Source organism: Vigna umbellata, chromosome 1 (genome assembly GCF_029865625.1).
Source record: "Vigna umbellata cultivar VRB3 chromosome 1, Vumbellata_1.0, whole genome shotgun sequence".
Classification (NCBI taxonomy): domain Eukaryota; kingdom Viridiplantae; phylum Streptophyta; class Magnoliopsida; order Fabales; family Fabaceae; genus Vigna; species Vigna umbellata.
The window spans coordinates 22894233-22915494 of record NC_142165.1 but is presented as its reverse complement, the minus strand read 5'-3'; the positions used below and the strand labels follow the sequence as shown (position 1 = coordinate 22915494).

Sequence of the window (21262 nt, the reverse complement as noted above, 5' to 3'; positions counted from 1 at the left end):
AACGTCCAATTTGAAACCAAATTGGACGAACGCGATTCTGCAGATTCTGCAGAATCATAGGTTTTCCAGAAAACCAGAAAAACCTCCATTTTTAACTTTAAAGCTTTTGGATTTCTACAAAAACAGTGAGATTAACTAATCAAAACGAAAATTCTAGCACTCCTTACCTCTTGAAGACTTCCTTTGTGAATTCTTTGAGTCTATCTCCTCCAAAACTTCAAAAGTTCTCCACTTCTCCTCTTTCCCAGAACTTTCAGCAAGAACTTCTCCTCTCTCACAAAAATTTGGCAGCAATCCTTTCCCCTCCCAGCAGACCCATAGCTTCCCTTTTTAACTTCCCAAACTCTTCCCTCTTCCCCTCTTCTTCTCTTTCCTTTTCTTGTTTGCTTTTGGTTTTGTTTTCAAAGGGGGAAGCAACGTTCGCTGTCCCTTTGTGGCAGCGCACGTTCCTTCCTCCCCGTTATCTTTTTTTTTTTTTTTTTTTTTTTTTTTTTTTTTTTTGAGGCCTGACAAATGGACATCACAAAAATCACAAAAAGAAGAATCAAGGATCCTCCTCTAATTTTAGGTGTTACGGGTATGGAGAATCGAGAAACGTCAAAGTGGACTGTCTAAGTGCTAAAATGATTGAAGAAAAGAAAGGAAGAAAATTCTCCAAGAAAAAGAAATGGAAGGGAAATGATTCAAGCTCTTCATCAATCTCTCTAGTGATTCAAATGAAAAAGCTAACATTTGTTTGATAGTAGAAACTGAATCAAGCTGGAACAAAGATTGTAGTTCTAGTATTTTTATCGAGTCAAATAATTATGTTGAATTACATTTTGCATTTCAAGAATTATGTGTTAAATCTGAAAAATTAAATTTTGTATATATATAAAATTGAAATTTGATTATAAAGCTTTGTAAAAGAATTTTGGAAAATCTTTGGAAGAAGTGAAAACTTTAAATAGCAAAATTTCAATTTTACAAGAAAGTAGAAATGTATTGGTTGAGTGTGCATCTTGTAATAGCCATATGTTTAACATTGACATTCTTGAAAAATTACTTGCAGATGCAACTAAAAATAAAAGTTTTGAAAAACAATTTTTTAAGAAAAAAGATTTTCATAAAAACGAGCAAGCTCCTAAGAATAAGAATAAAACACTAGAAAGGGTATGGGTGATAAAAGGTAAACCTTATTCCAGGAGTATAAATTGTATAATATGATTTTATTGTATATAAAAAAGGTGACACACTTCAAATAAATGTAGAATAAAACATTTTTATGTTCTCAATGGAAAATATGCTTATATTCTTATCATAAAATAATCCATCTCTATCATTAAATGACACCAAATGAGTTTTTTTTGGGTCCAAATGTTATTTTTCTGACTTGTAGGTTATTTCAAAATTAATGAAGTCTCTTTGGGTGTTCAATAGTTGATATCTTTACCAAAATTTGGTATTATATGGATTGTCAAATAAGGAGGAATTCCATTTCATATGATTTGGTATTATTTAGTTGTGTATTTGTAGGATATTACAAAAAGCTTTAAAATATATTTTGATCATCATAAAAAAAAAGGAGAAGATTCTTGACAAATGAGAACTTCTTTTATTATGATAAAAAAGAGGAGAAAAATATTAAAGCATATAATTTTTCTATGAAATATGTAACGTCCCAATTATATACATCATTTATATATAATAAAGACGTCATCTTGCATAATATAGGAAAGCAGTCAAGAGTAATTTAAGGATTACAGTCATCCTCAAAATAGTGCGGAATTGACAACAAGAGTATTAGAATTTCTCCATGAAAATCACGGAGAATTTAAAACTTAAAACACACATGAGTTCTTCCAAACATTAAGAATTACGAAATAAGACTAGCTAATCTAAGCTGCAACACTGCCGTCTCCATCAAGGGCTGCTTCCAAAGTATCCTCCCCGTCATCTGCTCCCATCCAAGTGGATGATCATCGCCAAAGAAATATATCCAAATTGGCACACAACACAAACAATGCAAGGGTGAGCTAGATATAAAAAGCATGTTATACATACAACACAGTTAATTCATGCAATCATTCATAGCTTCATATAAAAGAACAATTAAAGCATACTCATTGATCCATATTTCACACACTCCCATGACATGTAAACATTCATCCAAACATGGTAAACTGACATCACAAGACTTGTTACTTTATACCCCGACTCGTCCGGACTAGAATGATTACCGAGCTATGGCGGGTCTTGCACTCGTGGTGGCTTTATGAAATTTGGGCACTCCCGCCCTAGCACTCCCGCCTTGTGAAACTTTGGCACTACCGCCTGTAACATCCCCATTATATAATAACAATTATTACATAATAAAGACGTCAACATTCCAATAAAGAGAACAGTCGAAATATGACGTGTAATTAAATGTGAAATTACAGTCATCCAGAAATAAAAGAAACGAAAATTTTAAACTTAAACAGTTTATAGGTTCGAACACTACACGTGTTCAGATAGGAAATTCCTAAGAAGACTATTCCACAATCTCGGTATTCCCCAGCTCTTGCTCCAAATGACTCTTCCCGACAGCATCTGCTCCCATCCAAGTGGATGATCATCGCCAAAGACATATATCCAAATTGGCACACAACACAAACAATGCAAGGGTGAGCTAGATATAAAAAGCATGTTATATCAATATCACAGTTAACTCATGGTATCATACATAGATTCATACAAAAGAACAGTTAAGGAATACTCATTAACCCACAGTTCACACCCTCATCTTTACACTCGCATAGTCTGCTGGCACTCCCCAACACTATGCAAGGTAAACACGCACGACTCATCTTTACACTCGCATAGTCTGTCGGCACTCCCCAACACTATACAAGACAAATACACCCGACTCATATTTACACTCGCATAGTCTGCTGGCTCTCCCCAACACTAGGCAAGATAAATACACACGACTCATATTTACACTCGCATAGTCTGCTGGCACTCCCCAACACTATGCAAGATAAATACACACGATTCATCTTTACACTCACATAGTCTGCTGGCACTCCCCAACACTATGCAAAGTAAACACACACGATTCCTCTTTACACTCGCATAGTCTGCTGGCACTCCCCAACACTATGCAAAGTAACCACGCACGATTCCTCTTTACACTCGCATAGTCTGCTGGCACTCCCCAACACTATGCAAAGTAAACACACACGATTCCTCTTTACACTCGCATAGTCTGCTGGCACTCCCCAACACTATGCAAAGTAAACACACATAATTCAATTCTAGAGAAAATCAACTTTGAACCCAATACTATTCATCCAAACACTATTCATCCGAATACTATTCATCCGAACACTATTCATTCAAACACTATTCATCCGAACACTATTCATCCGAACACTATTCATTCAAACACTATTCATCCGAACACTATTTTGTGGAACGAACGTTACTGGACGAGCGCCCTTGTTAAACACTAGGCCGAACACTATTTGGCCGAACGTCACCACAATTCTTTTGGACGGACGTCATTTAAACCATTTGGACGAACGCTCACTGCCGAACAGTCTGGACGAACGCTCACTGCTGAGCAGTCTGGACGAACGCTCACTGCTGAGCAGTCTGGACGAACGCTCGTAGTCTGGAGTCTGGACGAACGCTGACGAACGCGGACGAACGCAGAGTTGGACGAACGCGGACGAACGCTCAGTTTGGACGAACGTGGACGAACGCGCAGTTGGACGAACGTGGACGAACGCTCGCGGACGAACACTCCTGGACGAACGCTCGCTCACAAGTTGAAGTGAAGGACGAACGCTCACAGAAACTTAAGGCCGAACGCTTGGTCGAGCAAATTGGACGAACGTCCAATTTGGCTCGGACGAACGCGCTCCGCAGCATCTCGCGCTCGGGCGCGACATGCTGGGCGCGGCATTTCTAGTGCCACTCGCGCCGGGGCGCGACAGTGGGGCGCCCGGGCGTGACCTGATGCAGAATTCTGCAGAATACAGAATTCTGCAGATTTGAGGTCAGAACCTCTCTTACCATTTTCAACCCTTTTTAATCAACTTCTAACACCCTTAATTCATGTTTTATACTAGATTGAACTTACCTAATTGATTATAAACGTTCCTTATTCAATTCTTAAGGGATTCATACTCAAATTCAACCATAAAACACCAATTTTCACAACTTAGATACTCAAAATCCAATTCTACCACTTTACACCTATTTTTATCAATTTGATGGCTCTAACAAGTCATAATACAGTGGGTGAAACTGTTCCAAATGCTCAATAACACTCTAGACCCCAAATACTCAAAATCACTACCTCACTTCCTCTCCAAATAACTAAAAAGCTACAAAATCCTAATTTCCTTCAATTCCAAAACATACAAGATTACATACATGAATCAACATATCATTTTCAGTCCAACCATACACACAAACCCCAAATTTCCAGCATCTACATCATGCAACAACTACCAACATACAGAAAATCCAACTCCCCTTACCTCTTGAAGACCTCCTAGCCAACTTGAATGCAGAATTCTTCTGGACGTTCCCTGCCTCACCACTGGATGCAGCAGCTTCTTCTTCTCCTTCTCCCGTACGTGCAGCAAGCTTTCCCCTTCCTCCAGATGCAGAATCCAAAACTCCCTTCAATCCCTGGTTCTCTCTTTAAGAAGAAAGGAATTGGTGTACCCCACTGCTGGTGTCAGCTCAGCCGTCCCCTTCTCCATCCTCAGTGCTCAATCCCACTATGAAGGTAAGTGATGATGGTGTTTGGAGCACTTCCTGATGGTTGGAACACTCTAAGGTGGGAAGACCCACCACTCACCTTTGCTTCCCACTGAAAACCACTAGCCGCCCACTACCAAGTTGCAGCCGTTCCCATTTTGAGCTTCTTCTCCCACTAAAATGCAGCCGTCCACTTGAAGTCCCTTTCCCACTTCCAGAAAATGCAGCCACCCCTTCTTTTTCTCCACTCACCACGTGCTCCCCTTTCCCCACCACTCTTCTGTTAAAATAATGCACGGTCCTTACATTCTCCCCAACAACAAAAATTTTCGTCCTCGAAAATTAAGCTTTATAAGAACAAGTCGAGGTAAGTTACTCCCACCTTACCTCTAACTTCCAGGTAGAGTCGCTTGTTCTACCATCCCAGATGACCTTGACTCGCTTGACAGTTCATCCTTAATCCTTACTGGTTGTACTTGGACTGACAAATATTCTCTTAATGTCAAGCATTGTCCTAAGGTGAATCTTTATGCTCACGTGAAGGAGGTAAACCAGAAACTTCTTCACGAAACCTACTGCGAGACTTACACTCCAACTCTCCCGTGCCGCATGCTTCGAAACTTGAGTCGCTTCGACCGGTGATATCACTAAGAAGCAACTAACACCTTCCAGGGGGTCTTGCTTCACGACGCCGATCGACAAAGACATCTTTGTCTTTATCCGAAAACGACAGCTCCTTATCATCACAATTGATAAGGATGCGCTTGATGGATAGCCAATCCATTCTCGAAATACTTCTAATCCTTGCAAAGGTAAACTGATGAGATTTACCTTGAACCGACGTCCCTTTACGACATTCGGATAACGGACACACACAGAAGAAGTCCCAATTAATCCTGATGTTGGTGTAGACACCAACAGGTCAACGCCTAACTCTTCTACAGACATACCCAAATTTTTCAACACCTGCCTTCGCTATGAAGGAGTGTGTTGTCCCCAAATCAAAAGCACAACACAAAACATACCAAAGGAAGTAAACAATAACAGATGAGGATGTTACCTGAGTTGACCGCCTCTGATCCAACCAATGCATACACTCTGCCCGTCGTCTGAGGTCTGCTACCTTCCCTGGGTGGAGGCAAATCAATCTTTGGTGCTTGAGACCCTGATCCTATTGCAGAAGTACACTCATCAGCAAAGTGTCCATCTTTCCCGCACTTGAAACACTTCACTGTTCTTTTTCTAAGAGGGCAGTCGCTTCGATAATGAGGTCCTCCACAATTAAAGCATTTAACGGTGCCGGATGACCCAGCTGGTCCTGACTGCACAGTTGGTTGATAGGATGGACCCTTAGACCCAGAAGAGAAGGATGGTCTAGCGTAAGGCGTCTTCTTAATGCTAATTCTACCACGAGATCCAGATGGTCCCCCACTTCTAGCAGGCTGATCCTGCTGTCCTTCAAATTCACTCTTCGTCTTCTCTAGATCACGAGACATCTCCACCAATGTAGGGAACTCTCTGATGCGTAATCCTTTTACCAGCAACTTGATATCCTTCCTCAAGCCATTCTCAAATTTTCTGCACTGCCACTCTTCATCTACTGCCATAGTGTTGAAACGAAGTAAATGCTTGAAGCGGTTTGCATAATCCGACACCGATCCGTCGCCTTGCACCAGCTCTAGGAATTCCACTTCCTTTGCAAATCTCACACTGTTTGGGAAGTACTCAGTGTAAAATTTGGTCTTAAACAACTCCCAAGTAATAGGAGTCCCACTCCTTTCAAGGATCATCTTCATGCTGTTCCACCAATGGCCAGCTTCTCCGGTAAGCAGATATTGAGTATAGGCTAGCTTCTTCTCATCAGGACATCCCTTAGCTTCAAATATCCTCTCCATGTCCCCAAACCAGTGATCAGCTTCATCAGGCTTGCACTTGCCAGTGAATCTCGCTGGGCGATGTTGCAGAAAACTCTCCAAACTCCACTCTTGCGCAGGAATAGTAACGGAAGAAACACTTGGAGGAGTCCTAGCACTAGTCATCAATTCCATGAACTCCCTCTGAGTGTTCTCAGAAGACACTCTTGCGTTCTCAGCTGATACTCTTGCGGCTTCAAGATTTTGCAATGCAGAGGTATTCTGTTGAATCAACGTAGCATTCTGCTGTTGTAACGCCTGGAGCACCGCATTCAGCATCTGATTAGAGTCAGGTTGATCGACTCGCGGAGGAGAACGATGAGGAGACGTAGGTGCCATCTTCTGTTCACACAGAAAGAAAGATCATAAGCCTGACTTAAATTAACACAACCTCTTACGCGAGACCAGAGTACACAATCACAAACGAAGCACATCCATCACCTACAGGTTTCTAAGGAAAGAACTGCTCCTCAATCCCTTCTTCTTCTACTTCCTATCAGAATAATGATTTCCCATGGTCCACTTATTTCTTTCTTAGCTTAAGCTTCAAACCATCTATCACTTCTCTTATTCAGATTCCAACCATCACTGGTATACTATACCCAACTCATTTCTCAAATCGTGTCGTAACCATGCATCCAAAGCTTCTCTAAATCTGACCTCTGAACTTCTTGCGAACGTATGATATAAGATCTTGTGACTTTGTTTTCTTGAAATTTTCTTCACCCCTAACATTACTTCCAAACTCTAATATCTTCACTAGCCCTCCGAAACTTAACTTTTAGTCTTCTAACTTTTATCTTCGAGGCAAGAACTTGTCTTAACGGTTTAAACCAATTCCACTAAAAGTATATAACTCAAGTTGTCCTTGAATATGCAGTTCTCTACTACTCTAGGGCACAACACACCACTACAAAAACAAGAACCAGACAGGAAGTACTACAGGAAATAACATTGAAACTCTAATTCTTTCTTATCTCAAACCTTCAGAATTAAGAAAGGAAAATCATCTACGATGAAAGTCATGAGTGTGCACCCTCATTACTCTTATCAAGACATTTTCTGTTTTTAAATCTTCTAGTTAATTACACTTTACTATATAAACTTGAAAGAAATGGTAAATCATACCATCTACTCCCAAGTCCTCACAGAGAAGACACGGCAAACCCACTACACAAAGGTCATCCTAAGGACGAACTGCTCTGATACCATTAATGTAACATCCCCATTATATAATAACAATTATTACATAATAAAGACGTCAACATTCCAATAAAGAGAACAGTCGAAATATGACGTGTAATTAAATGTGAAATTACAGTCATCCAGAAATAAAAGAAACGAAAATTTTAAACTTAAACAGTTTATAGGTTCGAACACTACACGTGTTCAGATAGGAAATTCCTAAGAAGACTATTCCACAATCTCGGTATTCCCCAGCTCTTGCTCCAAATGACTCTTCCCGACAGCATCTGCTCCCATCCAAGTGGATGATCATCGCCAAAGACATATATCCAAATTGGCACACAACACAAACAATGCAAGGGTGAGCTAGATATAAAAAGCATGTTATATCAATATCACAGTTAACTCATGGTATCATACATAGATTCATACAAAAGAACAGTTAAGGAATACTCATTAACCCACAGTTCACACCCTCATCTTTACACTCGCATAGTCTGCTGGCACTCCCCAACACTATGCAAGGTAAACACGCACGACTCATCTTTACACTCGCATAGTCTGTCGGCACTCCCCAACACTATACAAGACAAATACACCCGACTCATATTTACACTCGCATAGTCTGCTGGCTCTCCCCAACACTAGGCAAGATAAATACACACGACTCATATTTACACTCGCATAGTCTGCTGGCACTCCCCAACACTATGCAAGATAAATACACACGATTCATCTTTACACTCACATAGTCTGCTGGCACTCCCCAACACTATGCAAAGTAAACACACACGATTCCTCTTTACACTCGCATAGTCTGCTGGCACTCCCCAACACTATGCAAAGTAACCACGCACGATTCCTCTTTACACTCGCATAGTCTGCTGGCACTCCCCAACACTATGCAAAGTAAACACACACGATTCCTCTTTACACTCGCATAGTCTGCTGGCACTCCCCAACACTATGCAAAGTAAACACACATAATTCAATTCTAGAGAAAATCAACTTTGAACCCAATACTATTCATCCAAACACTATTCATCCGAATACTATTCATCCGAACACTATTCATTCAAACACTATTCATCCGAACACTATTCATCCGAACACTATTCATTCAAACACTATTCATCCGAACACTATTTTGTGGAACGAACGTTACTGGACGAGCGCCCTTGTTAAACACTAGGCCGAACACTATTTGGCCGAACGTCACCACAATTCTTTTGGACGGACGTCATTTAAACCATTTGGACGAACGCTCACTGCCGAACAGTCTGGACGAACGCTCACTGCTGAGCAGTCTGGACGAACGCTCACTGCTGAGCAGTCTGGACGAACGCTCGTAGTCTGGAGTCTGGACGAACGCTGACGAACGCGGACGAACGCAGAGTTGGACGAACGCGGACGAACGCTCAGTTTGGACGAACGTGGACGAACGCGCAGTTGGACGAACGTGGACGAACGCTCGCGGACGAACACTCCTGGACGAACGCTCGCTCACAAGTTGAAGTGAAGGACGAACGCTCACAGAAACTTAAGGCCGAACGCTTGGTCGAGCAAATTGGACGAACGTCCAATTTGGCTCGGACGAACGCGCTCCGCAGCATCTCGCGCTCGGGCGCGACATGCTGGGCGCGGCATTTCTAGTGCCACTCGCGCCGGGGCGCGACAGTGGGGCGCCCGGGCGTGACCTGATGCAGAATTCTGCAGAATACAGAATTCTGCAGATTTGAGGTCAGAACCTCTCTTACCATTTTCAACCCTTTTTAATCAACTTCTAACACCCTTAATTCATGTTTTATACTAGATTGAACTTACCTAATTGATTATAAACGTTCCTTATTCAATTCTTAAGGGATTCATACTCAAATTCAACCATAAAACACCAATTTTCACAACTTAGATACTCAAAATCCAATTCTACCACTTTACACCTATTTTTATCAATTTGATGGCTCTAACAAGTCATAATACAGTGGGTGAAACTGTTCCAAATGCTCAATAACACTCTAGACCCCAAATACTCAAAATCACTACCTCACTTCCTCTCCAAATAACTAAAAAGCTACAAAATCCTAATTTCCTTCAATTCCAAAACATACAAGATTACATACATGAATCAACATATCATTTTCAGTCCAACCATACACACAAACCCCAAATTTCCAGCATCTACATCATGCAACAACTACCAACATACAGAAAATCCAACTCCCCTTACCTCTTGAAGACCTCCTAGCCAACTTGAATGCAGAATTCTTCTGGACGTTCCCTGCCTCACCACTGGATGCAGCAGCTTCTTCTTCTCCTTCTCCCGTACGTGCAGCAAGCTTTCCCCTTCCTCCAGATGCAGAATCCAAAACTCCCTTCAATCCCTGGTTCTCTCTTTAAGAAGAAAGGAATTGGTGTACCCCACTGCTGGTGTCAGCTCAGCCGTCCCCTTCTCCATCCTCAGTGCTCAATCCCACTATGAAGGTAAGTGATGATGGTGTTTGGAGCACTTCCTGATGGTTGGAACACTCTAAGGTGGGAAGACCCACCACTCACCTTTGCTTCCCACTGAAAACCACTAGCCGCCCACTACCAAGTTGCAGCCGTTCCCATTTTGAGCTTCTTCTCCCACTAAAATGCAGCCGTCCACTTGAAGTCCCTTTCCCACTTCCAGAAAATGCAGCCACCCCTTCTTTTTCTCCACTCACCACGTGCTCCCCTTTCCCCACCACTCTTCTGTTAAAATAATGCACGGTCCTTACACCGCCTGGTGGAACTTTTGGGCACTCCCGCCCGGCCACAATCACGAGGTTAATCCGTTATCACTCACCTTGGATCATATGGAAGCATCCAAGACTAGGACCTCCTGCTACTCCTCACCACATGTTCAATCCTCTCTACATGAGAAGAAAGACCATTGGAGTTTCAGGATGACCCCCAAAACTGAGCTACCATGTAATCATTCTATACACCCCAAAACACCACCATGTATCCTCTCCTTGAGGATCATGGAATTACGTCAATGAATTATACTGTTACTTTAAACCTTATCCCAATTAATGAATAACCAGATACCTCCATAATATCACATTAAATCCAACGTATTTCATACATTCACATAAATCCCATCACAGTATATATTTTCCAAACATTTTGCACATAATTCAATTCAAGAGAAATGAACTTAAAACCCAATATTTTCATAACACTATTTGAACGAACGTTTTCTGCCGAACGGTATTGAACGAACGCTTTTTTTTTTCCTCAGACCGAACGCTATTTCATCAACACACGCCGAACGCTCAGATTAAAACTTAGGCCGAACGCTTTAATTGAATTCTTAGGCCGAACGCTAAAATCGATTGAACACTATTCACCGAACAAAAATGCCGAACGCTACTATGCTAATTGGACGAACGCTATAAGATTCAACAGGCCGAACACTATTTGGACGAGCGTCATTTCCGAATACCAGGACGAACACTATTTGGGACGAACGTCATTTCCGAACACTAGGACGAACACTATTTGGACGAACGTCATCTAAAGAATCTGGACGAACGTCATCTAAACAATCTGGACGAACGTCATCTAAACCATTTGGACGAACGTCATCTAAACAATTTGGACGAACGCTAAAATTGCAGCCTGAGATTAATTGAACGAACACTATTGAAGCCTAATAAAATATAGTCAAGATCGAACGCTATCCATCAAAAATAAACTACGACCGAACGCTACAAACTACCTAAGAATACTTACCTCAGTATAAATAATTTACCAACACCGAACGTTCAATATTTAAATATAAGACATCAGATTTAAGATCGAACGCTATGCTAACTAATTCATCAAAACGAACGTTCAAACTCTTAAACAAAGAATATCAAATTTAGATCGAACGCTTAAATTACTAAATCATCAAAACCGAACGCCCAAGATTTAAGCCTAATCATACTAAATTCAGTCAAACACTACAGTTCCCATACACAAAGACCGATCGCCAAACGCTCACCAAAACTAGCCCAGAACGAACGCGAACGCTCGTTACTAGAGGACACAAGACCGAACGCTTACTAATCCACTCAAAACCGAACGTGCAAATTCTCAATTTAAGGCCGAACGCTATACCGGCGAACGCTCGTTCTCTTTTGGCCGACCACTATTGGTCGAGCACCAAGGACGTACGCTCGTTCTGCAGAATTATGCAGAAACGCAGCAGATTTCCAGATTTCCCAGAAACCCCATTTTTCATCCCCTTTCTTCCCAGATTTACTTCAACAACAATATTCTACCACCATTCATACGGATTCATACTAAACGAGATCACTCTAAGCACAAATCGTTCATCAAATCACTTAATAACACAAACCTCAAATACATAAATTATTTCTACAATCTACAAAATAAGATCTAGCTCCCCTTACCTCTTGAAGACTTCCTTGGAAACCTTGAATCAATCTCTGAGTTCTTCGTCTGTCGTTCCAGTTCTCTACTACAGTGCCCAGCTCTCCTTCTCTTCTCCCAGAACTTGCAACAAGCCTCTCACTCCTCCAGAATTTCAGAATCCCCAAATCCCTTTGAATCCATGGCTTTTACCTTTAAGAAGGAAGAAATGGTGCTCTTGGACGGTGCAGAATGAAAGAAAGGAACCTCTGAGTGCTGCTCCCCATTTGGAAATAAAATAAAAGCCCACTTCTGATATTGGGGCGGCTGGTGCTTCCAAGCATGATGACTGCCGCCCCCCACTGAGAACGTGCGGTCATTACACCTCCCCCACCACTTTTTATTTTAAATGCACGGTCCTTACAAAATATCTTTAATACCATTTTATGTTTTTCTCTTGTTTAGTTGTGTATTTGCATGATATTAAAAAATGCTTTAAAACATATTTTTATGATCATAAAAAAGGAGAGATTGTTGGCAAAAGAGAAGATGATGAAAATTAAGATATTTTGATGATGATAAAAACAAGTCAAATAATTCAAACATGAAAAAAATATAGGAAGACTTGTAGTTTAGTATGTTAATAAGTCTTATTATGAACAAATTGTGTGTAGGAATTAGTTTAGAGAGTTACAAAACAACCTTGCAAAAAGTCACTTAGGAAAGTTTTTAAAAGTCTAAAAAATGCTCTATGAGTGGTAATCGATTATCCAAATAAATTTATATATTTTAGAAAAGTATTTGTGATAATCGATTATCACTTATGGTAATTGATTATTTCATTGAGAATTTTTTTTGAAAGGTTTTTGTGATAATTAGTTATCAGCAATAGTTACAACCTGACTTTATAGTTTCTTGATCTAATAACCTAATATTCAAAAGAGAGACTAATATTTTAGCTAAACTTAGTTTCTAAAACAACTTTTCACTCAAGGGTTTAGAGTTGTGACCACTAAAGAAGCTCTCTGTGTTTGTGAACAAGGGTTTTGAAAAACCTAGTGTGAGTAGAGCGATAAATTTCACCAAGTGGATTCTTGGGTGATTGAGTTTGTCAACACTCAATTTCGTCCGGGTTGATTAATAATTTTATTCTCATCATAAAGAAAAATAATAACAAAATAATAATAAATAAAACAAAATAAAATATAATAATAATAAAAAAAAGGGGAAGAGAAAGAAGCGTTCGTCCTGAACTGTAGCTTTAGGACCGAATGTTTTCGTAGACCGTTCGTCCTCTGACGTTCGGCTCCAGCCCTGCGTGAAACCGTTCGTTCTTGACCATTATCAGCCGTTCGGTCATCCATGATCAGCCTTCAGCCATTCTTGTTGACGTTCGACAACTCTCGGGATCTACCGTTCTGCCAGCCAAGCGTTCGACCGTGCGTCCTCGCAGCTTTACCGTTCGGTCATAGTGTTTTGATGAACGTTCGGTCTCCATGATATTTGTCTTCAGCGTTCGTACTATTTGTGCTTAATTTCTCTAGCGTTCCGTGTTTTGATGGGTTTATTCTCCATTTAACGTTCGGTTTTGATATGTTTTTCTGTGTCCATAGTGAACGGTCGTTCTAGATGGTGTAGTACTCGTCATAGATGTTTGGTGTTTTCGAGGCGTTCGTCCATACAGTGGGGCGTGCGTCTTTTATTTCGTTACACTTTATTTGTTTTAATAAAAAATATATAATAATACAAATAATAAAAAATATAAAAATAGAAATAATAAAAAATAAATAAAAAACAAAAAATCTGGAATCAGGAATATGTCTCCGAATCCCTAGAAAGTTGTAAAAAAAAAGAGGAAAAGAAGAGAAGACAAAACAGATCAGGGAATGTGTTTCAGTGTCAACTCCTAGAAAGCAGTGAGGAGTTGGTTTTTCTTCAAAAGGGTTTTAATTATTTTTGGCTTCACCTGGACTTTTGGGTTGAAAATCGCAAACCGTGGTACCCAACGTCCCATCTGTCAAATCTGTAGCGTCCCATCTTGCAAATCTGTAAAGGACCCTTTACACCACTACAAGACTGGGGATCTCACCAACGAAGAGAAAAAAAAACCAGACTGAAGAAAAAATAGGAATCAGTTGAGACTCATTGGGGATACACGAGGTTGGCAAGTAGAAAACGGATCTGGAAGAGGTCACAAAAAAGGAGGAAAAGAGGAGACAGAGGATACGTTTGGGAGGAGGATACATCATTTACAGAAAGGAGTAGGAGAACAGAAGGGTGAAGCATCTGGAAGCTGCGGAGGTAAGTCTCGTGTACCTAAAACTCTTTGGTCATGCCCATGCTCATCTATATGTTCATAGATATGATTCCTTTATGCATGCGGAAAGATGATTGAGGTATGTGTTCGATCAATGTATGGTTATATTCGTTTTCCTCTGTTAATCAAAATTAACGTAAAAGACTCCATTTCTCGGTCACCCAATCTTCAATCTTGATCCCTTCATGGAACTGCTCCCTCTCTGTTCCCCACCCCCTCTTTATCCTTACCGTTCGGCCAATATCATCACCTCCAAACTACCGCACGGCTGATTCCCATTTGATCTCCCCTACGAGCGTTCGTCTTCTCTACGAGCGTTCGCTTCCAACACTCACCTCCAACCTACCGCTCGGCCAATTCCATCTCATCTTCCTCACGAACGTTCGCCTTCCACACGAGCGTTCGTCCCCCAACACCTTATACAATACCTTATACCTTCCAACATCTCACGACCATCTTTCTTCATCCTTATACCATTTCATCCATTTTCATCCCCAAGCACCCATCATCATTTTGCCTCCACCGTGACCCAATCACGCCTCATCTTCTTCTCCCACTTTTATCTCCCAACTTCAAACTCAGTTTCAAATTCATCTCTTCAACCTGCAAATTGATATCCCTCAAACTCATATACACCCAACACAATAGTAATTTTTTCAATTCCAGTAGACAAAGCAACCAAACCAAAAAAATGAATGAGTAAAAAGAGAGGGGAAAATGTTCGGTGGTGATGCTGGATATGAAAGAACCCTTAGAAGAGGGAAAGAAAAAAAAAGGAGTGGTGGCGTCGGTGGAGAAGCAAGCTCCGGCGAGGGCAACGGTGAATCTGGGCCGCGAGCGGAGAGAGAAGAAGCGTCGCAGCCTTCTGGGTCCTGTTGACGTGCGGCGGCGTGGGATGTGTAAGGACCGTGCATTTAAAATAAAAAGTGGTGGGGGAGGTGTAATGACCGCACGTTCTCAGTGGGGGGCGGCAGTCATCATGCTTGGAAGCACCAACCGCCCCAATATCAGAAGTGGGCTTTTATTTTATTTCCAAATGGGGAGCAGCACTCAGAGGTCCCTTTCTTTCATTCTGCACCGTCCAAGAGCACCATTTCTTCCTTCTTAAAGGTAAAAGCCATGGATTCAAAGGGATTTGGGGATTCTGAAATTCTGGAGGAGTGAGAGGCTTGTTGCAAGTTCTGGGAGAAGAGAAGGAGAGCTGGGCACTGTAGTAGAGAACTGGAACGACAGAGGAAGAACTCAGAGATTGATTCAAGGTTTCCAAGGAAGTCTTCAAGAGGTAAGGGGAGCTAGATCTTTTTTTGTAGATTGTAGAAATAATTTATGTATTTGAGGTTTGTGCTATTAAGTGATTTGATGAACGATTTGTGCTTAGAGTGATCTCGTTTAGTATGAATCCGTATGAATGGTGGTAGAATATTGTTGTTGAAGTAAATCTGGGAAGAAAGGGGATGAAAAATGGGGTTTCTGGGAGATCTGGAAATCTGCTGCGTTTCTGCATAATTCTGCAGAACGAGCGTACGTCCTTGGTGCTCGACCAATAGTGGTCGGCCAAAAGAGAACGAGCGTTCTCCCGTATAGCGTTCGGCCTTAAATTGAGAATTTGCACGTTCGGTTTTGAGTGGATTAGTAAGCGTTCGGTCTTGTGTCCTCTAGTAACGAGTGTTCGCGTTCGTTCTGGGCTAGTTTTGGTGAGCGTTTGGCGATCGGTCTTTGTGTATGGGAACTGTAGTGTTTGACTGAATTTAGTATGATTAGGCTTAAATCTTGGGAGTTCGGTTTTGATGATTTAGTAATTTACTCGTTCGATCTAAATTTGATATTCTTTGTTTAAGAGTTTGAACGTTCGTTTTGATGAATTAGTTAGCATAGCGTTCGATCTTAAATCTGATGTCTTATATTTAAATATTGAACGTTCGGTGTTGGTAAATTATTTATACTGAGGTAAGTATTCTTAGGTAGTTTGTAGCGTTCGGTCTTAGTGTATTTTTGATGGATAACGTTCGATCTTGACCATATTTTATTAGGCTTCAATAGTGTTCGTTCAATTAATCTCAGGCTGCAATTTTAGCGTTAGTCCAAATTGTTTAGATGACGTTCGTCCAAATGGTTTAGATGACGTTCGTCCAGATTGTTTAGATGACGTTCGTCCAGATTCTTTAGATGACGTTCGTCCAAATAGTGTTCATCCTAGTGTTCGGAAATGACGTTCGTCCCAAATAGTGTTCGTCCTGGTATTCGGAAATGACGCTCGTCCAAATAGTGTTCGGCCTGTTGAATCTTATAGCGTTCGTCCGATTAGCATAGTAGCGTTCGGCATTTGTGTTCGGTGAATAGTGTTCAATCGGTTTTAGCGTTCGGCCTAAGAATTCAATTAAAGCGTTCGGCCTAAGTTTTAATCTGAGCGTTCGGCGTGTGTTGATGAAATAGCGTTCGGTCTGAGGAAAAAAAATAGCGTTCGTTCAATACCGTTCGGCAGAAAACGTTCGTTCAAATAGTGTTATGAAAATATTGGGTTTTAAGTTCATTTCTCTTGAATTGAATTATGTGCAAAATGTTTGGAAAATATATACTGTGATGGGATTTATGTGAATGTATGAAATACGTTAGATTTAATGTGATATTATGGAGGTATCTGGTTTTTCAGTAATTGGGATAAGGTTTAAAGTAACAGTATAATTCATTGACGTAATTCCATGATCCTCAAGGAGAGGATACATGGTGGTGTTTTGGGGTGTATAGAATGATTACATGGTAGCTCAGTTTTGGGGGTCATCCTGAAACTCCAATGGTCTTTCTTCTCACGTAGAGAGGATTGAACATGTGGTGAGGAGTAGCAGGAGGTCCTAGTCTTGGATGCTTCCATATGATCCAAGGTGAGTGATAACGGATTAACCTCGTGATTGTGGCCGGGCGGGAGTGCCCAAAAGTTCCACCAGGCGGTAGTGCCAAAGTTTCACAAGGCGGGAGTGCTAGGACGGGAGTGCCCAAATTTCATAAAGCCACCACGAGTGCAAGACCCGCCATAGCTCGGTAATCATTCTAGTCCGGACGAGTCGGGGTATAAAGTAACAAGTCTTGTGATGTCAGTTTACCATGTTTGGATGAATGTTTACATGTCATGGGAGTGTGTGAAATATGGATCAATGAGTATGCTTTAATTGTTCTTTTATATGAAGCTATGAATGATTGCATGAATTAACTGTGTTGTATGTATAACATGCTTTTTATATCTAGCTCACCCTTGCATTGTTTGTGTTGGGTGCTGTTTGCGTATGTTTCTTTGGCGATGATCATCCACTTGGATGGGAGCAGATGACGGGGAGGATACTTTGGAAGCAGCTCTTGATGAAGACGGCAGTGCTGCAGCTTAGATTAGCTAGTCTTATTTCGTAATTCTTAATGTTTGGAAGAACTCGTGTGTGTTTTAAGTTTTAAATTCTCCGTGATTTCATGGAGAAATTCTAATACTCTTATTGTCAATTCTGCACTATTCTGAGGATGACTGTAATCCTTAAATTACTCTTGACTACTTTCCTATATTATGTATGATGACGTCTTTATTATATATGAATGATGTATATAACTGGGACGTTACATTAATGGTATCAGAGCAGTTTCTGTCCTTAGAGGATCCTTTAGGGTATATGTGTGCCCTGCTTGTGCTGTGTACTCTTAGCCTTGTGTTAGATGATTGTCTTTGTTTCCTTGGGTTGGACTAATGGTGTTTTCTCTGTATAAGCAGAAAATGGCACCTAGACCACCACCACCTCCTCCTTCTCAGCCTGAGCCTTCTGAGAACACCGTAAGACTGGAGGCTGTACTTGAGACTATGCAACTTCAGAATGCTGCTTTGGTGCAACAAAACACCATCGCTCTTCAAAACCTAGAAGCTGCAAGAGTGTCAGCTGAAGACACTCAGAAGTTCCTCAGGGAAATGATGGTTAATGGAAGACCTACTCCCGATGTTTCTACCATTCCAGTTCAGAAGTGGAGTTTGGAGAGTTTTCTCCAACATCGTCCCGACAGGTTTACTGGCAAGTGCAGTCCGGATGAGGCCGATCATTGGTTCCAAGATATGGAACGAATTTATGAAGCCAAAGGGTGTCCGGATGAGAAGAAGCTGGCCTACACCCAGTACTTGCTGACAGGAGAAGCTGGACATTGGTGGAATAGTGTGAAGACGATCTTGGAGAGGAACGGGACTCCTATCACTCGGGAGTTGTTCAAAACTAAATTCTACACTGAATACTTCCCAAATAGTGTCAGGTTTGCTAAGGAAGTAGAGTTTCTTGAGTTGACTCAGGGCAACATATTGGTATCGGAGTATGCAGATCGTTTTAAACACCTGCTTCGCTTTTACACCATGTCAATAGATGAAGAATGGCAGTGTCGCAAGTTTGAGAATGGCTTGAGGAAGGATATAAAGTTACTAGTAAAAGGATTATGCATTAGAGAATTCTCCGCTTTGGTAGAGATGGCCCGTGATATGGAAAAGACTAAGGGAGAACCAGAGGGACCTCATAGACAACAGAACCAGCCACTTAGGGTTGGTGGACCTGTGATATTCCGGGGAGGCTCCAGTTCTAGAAAGACCCCTTTCTCTAGACCCTCTTATTCTGGGTTCAGGGGTTCTTCCTCTCAGTCATCGAGGCAATCCAGTTTTGCCAGTTCCGTTAGATGCTTCAAGTGTGGTGGACCACACCTCCAGATGTCTTGCCCTCAGTTAGAAGGGTATAGGAGGTGTAATATCTGCAGGCAAGAGGGACACTATGCCAGAGACTGTCCTACTACTAGGAGGGCAGAACCACAGCCACGCCAGACTGGCAGATCTATTCAGAGGGGTGGGCACAGACCTCAGGCAACCGGGAGAGTCTATGCATTGACTAGGACTGAAGCAACCGGTGCAGGTAATTTAATTGTCAGCAGTTGTTTGTTATTTGGAGCTCCGTGTGTGACGTTGTTTGATTCGGGGGCGACACATTCTTTTATGTCTAAGGCTTGTGTGGAGAGGCTTGGTTTAGTTGTCAGAGAGCTTCCGTGTGATCTGGTGGTGTCTACACCAGCAGTTGGGTTAGTCAAGACATCTAATGTGTGCTCTAGATGTCCTATTGAGGTAGAAGGGCGTAGGTTCAGAGTGAACCTTATTTGCTTGCCTCTGCAAGAGCTAGAGGTAATTCTGGGAATGGATTGGTTAGCAGCCAATCTTATTCTTTTAGATTGCGGTGGTAAGAAGTTAATATTTCCCAAAGAAGATGAAGACTTGTCATTATCGCTCGGTGTATTGAGGCAGGATATCTTCGAGGGTGCCAGCTGCTTCCTAATCATGTTTCATATGGACGGGACTTCTAATTTAAACTCTTTATCGCTTGGGGACCAGAGTGTAGACCTTCTGGTTGTGAAGGAATTCATGGATGTTTTCCCTGAAGAAGTTCCTGGTTTACCTCCTCCGCGAGAAGTGGAGTTCTCTATTGATCTGGTCTCAGGAGCATGACCAGTATCTATAGCCCCTTATCGGATGGCTCCAGCTGAGCTAGCTGAGTTGAAGAAGCAGATTGAAGAACTGTTAGAGAAACAGTTTATCCGACCGAGTGCTTCACCGTGGGGTGCGCCAGTGTTGCTAGTAAAGAAGAAGGATGGTAGCTCAAGGTTGTGCGTTGACTATAGACAGCTGAATAAGTTGACGATCAAGAACAAGTATCCATTGCCGAGGATCGATGATCTGATGGATCAATTGCACGGAGCTACAGTATTCTCCAAGATTGATTTGAGGTCGGGCTACCATCAAATTTTAGTGAAAGCCGATGATGTGCAGAAGACGGCATTCAGGTCCAGGTATGGCCACTATGAGTATGTAGTTATGCCTTTTGGTGTTACTAATGCTCCAGCCATATTCATTGACTATATGAATCGAATTTTCAGACCATTCTTGGACAAGTTTGTGGTGGTGTTTATAGATGACATACTTGTCTATTCTAAAACTCGGGAAGAACATGAAGATCACCTTAGGGCAGTGCTGGAAGTGCTGAGAGAAAGAAGATTGTATGCCAAATTGTCCAAGTGTGAGTTTTGGATGGAAGAGGTTCCTTTTCTTGGACATGTGATTTCAGCTGGAGGAATTGCTGTTGATCCCGCTAAGGTGTAAGCAGTACTTCAGTGGGAGAGACCTAAGACTGTTACAGAAGTCAGGAGCTTTGTGGGTCTAGCGGGCTACTATCGCCGTTTTATTGAGAATTTCTCCCGGATTGTGGCGCCGTTGACACAACTGACTAGGAAGGATCAACCATTTGTTTGGACAGATCGTTGCGAGACTAACTTTCAAGAGCTAAAGAACAGATTGACTAGTGCACCAGTTTTGGTTATCCCTGACACAGATAAACCTTTTGAGTTTTTTTTGTGATGCCTCTCATCAGGGATTAGGGTGTGTTCTAATGCAGGAGAAGAAGGTAGTGGCATATGCATAAAGACAACTCAAGGTTCATGAGAAGAATTATCCCACTCATGACTTGGAGTTGGCAGCTGTGGTATTTGCTTTGAAGATTTGGAGATACTACCTGTATGGCGCGCAATTTCAGGTGTTCAGTGATCATAAGAGCCTGAAATACCTCTTTGATCAGAAGGAGCTTAATATGAGGCAAAGGCGATGGATGGAGTTTCTTAAAGATTTTGACTTTGATCTCCTTTATCACCCTGGGAAGGCTAATGTGGTGGCAGATGCATTGAG

The 21262-nt window shown here is 41.6% G+C and overlaps 1 protein-coding gene and 2 long non-coding RNA genes across 3 annotated transcripts; 1 reads left to right on the top strand and 2 right to left on the bottom strand.

Annotated features, from left to right (window-relative positions):
- Window positions 1–2377: 2377 nt before the first annotated feature.
- Window positions 2378–5003, bottom strand: LOC148204946 (uncharacterized). The gene is made up of 2 exons (XR_015782672.1): window positions 4512–5003; window positions 2378–2571 (listed from the first exon to the last, which is right to left on the bottom strand). It is a non-coding gene; the product is annotated as an uncharacterized LOC148204946 (long non-coding RNA).
- A 2925-nt stretch (window positions 5004–7928) lies between these two features.
- LOC148204945 (uncharacterized) lies at window positions 7929–10927 on the bottom strand. The gene is made up of 2 exons (XR_015782671.1): window positions 10063–10927; window positions 7929–8122 (listed from the first exon to the last, which is right to left on the bottom strand). It is a non-coding gene; the product is annotated as an uncharacterized LOC148204945 (long non-coding RNA).
- Window positions 10928–18286: 7359 nt separating this feature from the next.
- LOC148204944 (uncharacterized) lies at window positions 18287–20032 on the top strand. The gene has a single exon (XM_088096111.1). The coding sequence runs from the start codon at window positions 18287–18289 to the stop codon at window positions 20030–20032; it is 1746 nt and encodes a 581-aa protein (XP_087952237.1).
- The last annotated feature ends 1230 nt before the right edge of the window (window positions 20033–21262 follow it).

What these genes read in the sequence shown, in the direction of transcription:
- LOC148204944 (XM_088096111.1), top strand. Translation starts at nt 18,287, where the DNA reads ATGGCACCTAGACCACCACCACCTCCTCCTTCTCAGCCTGAGCCTTCT.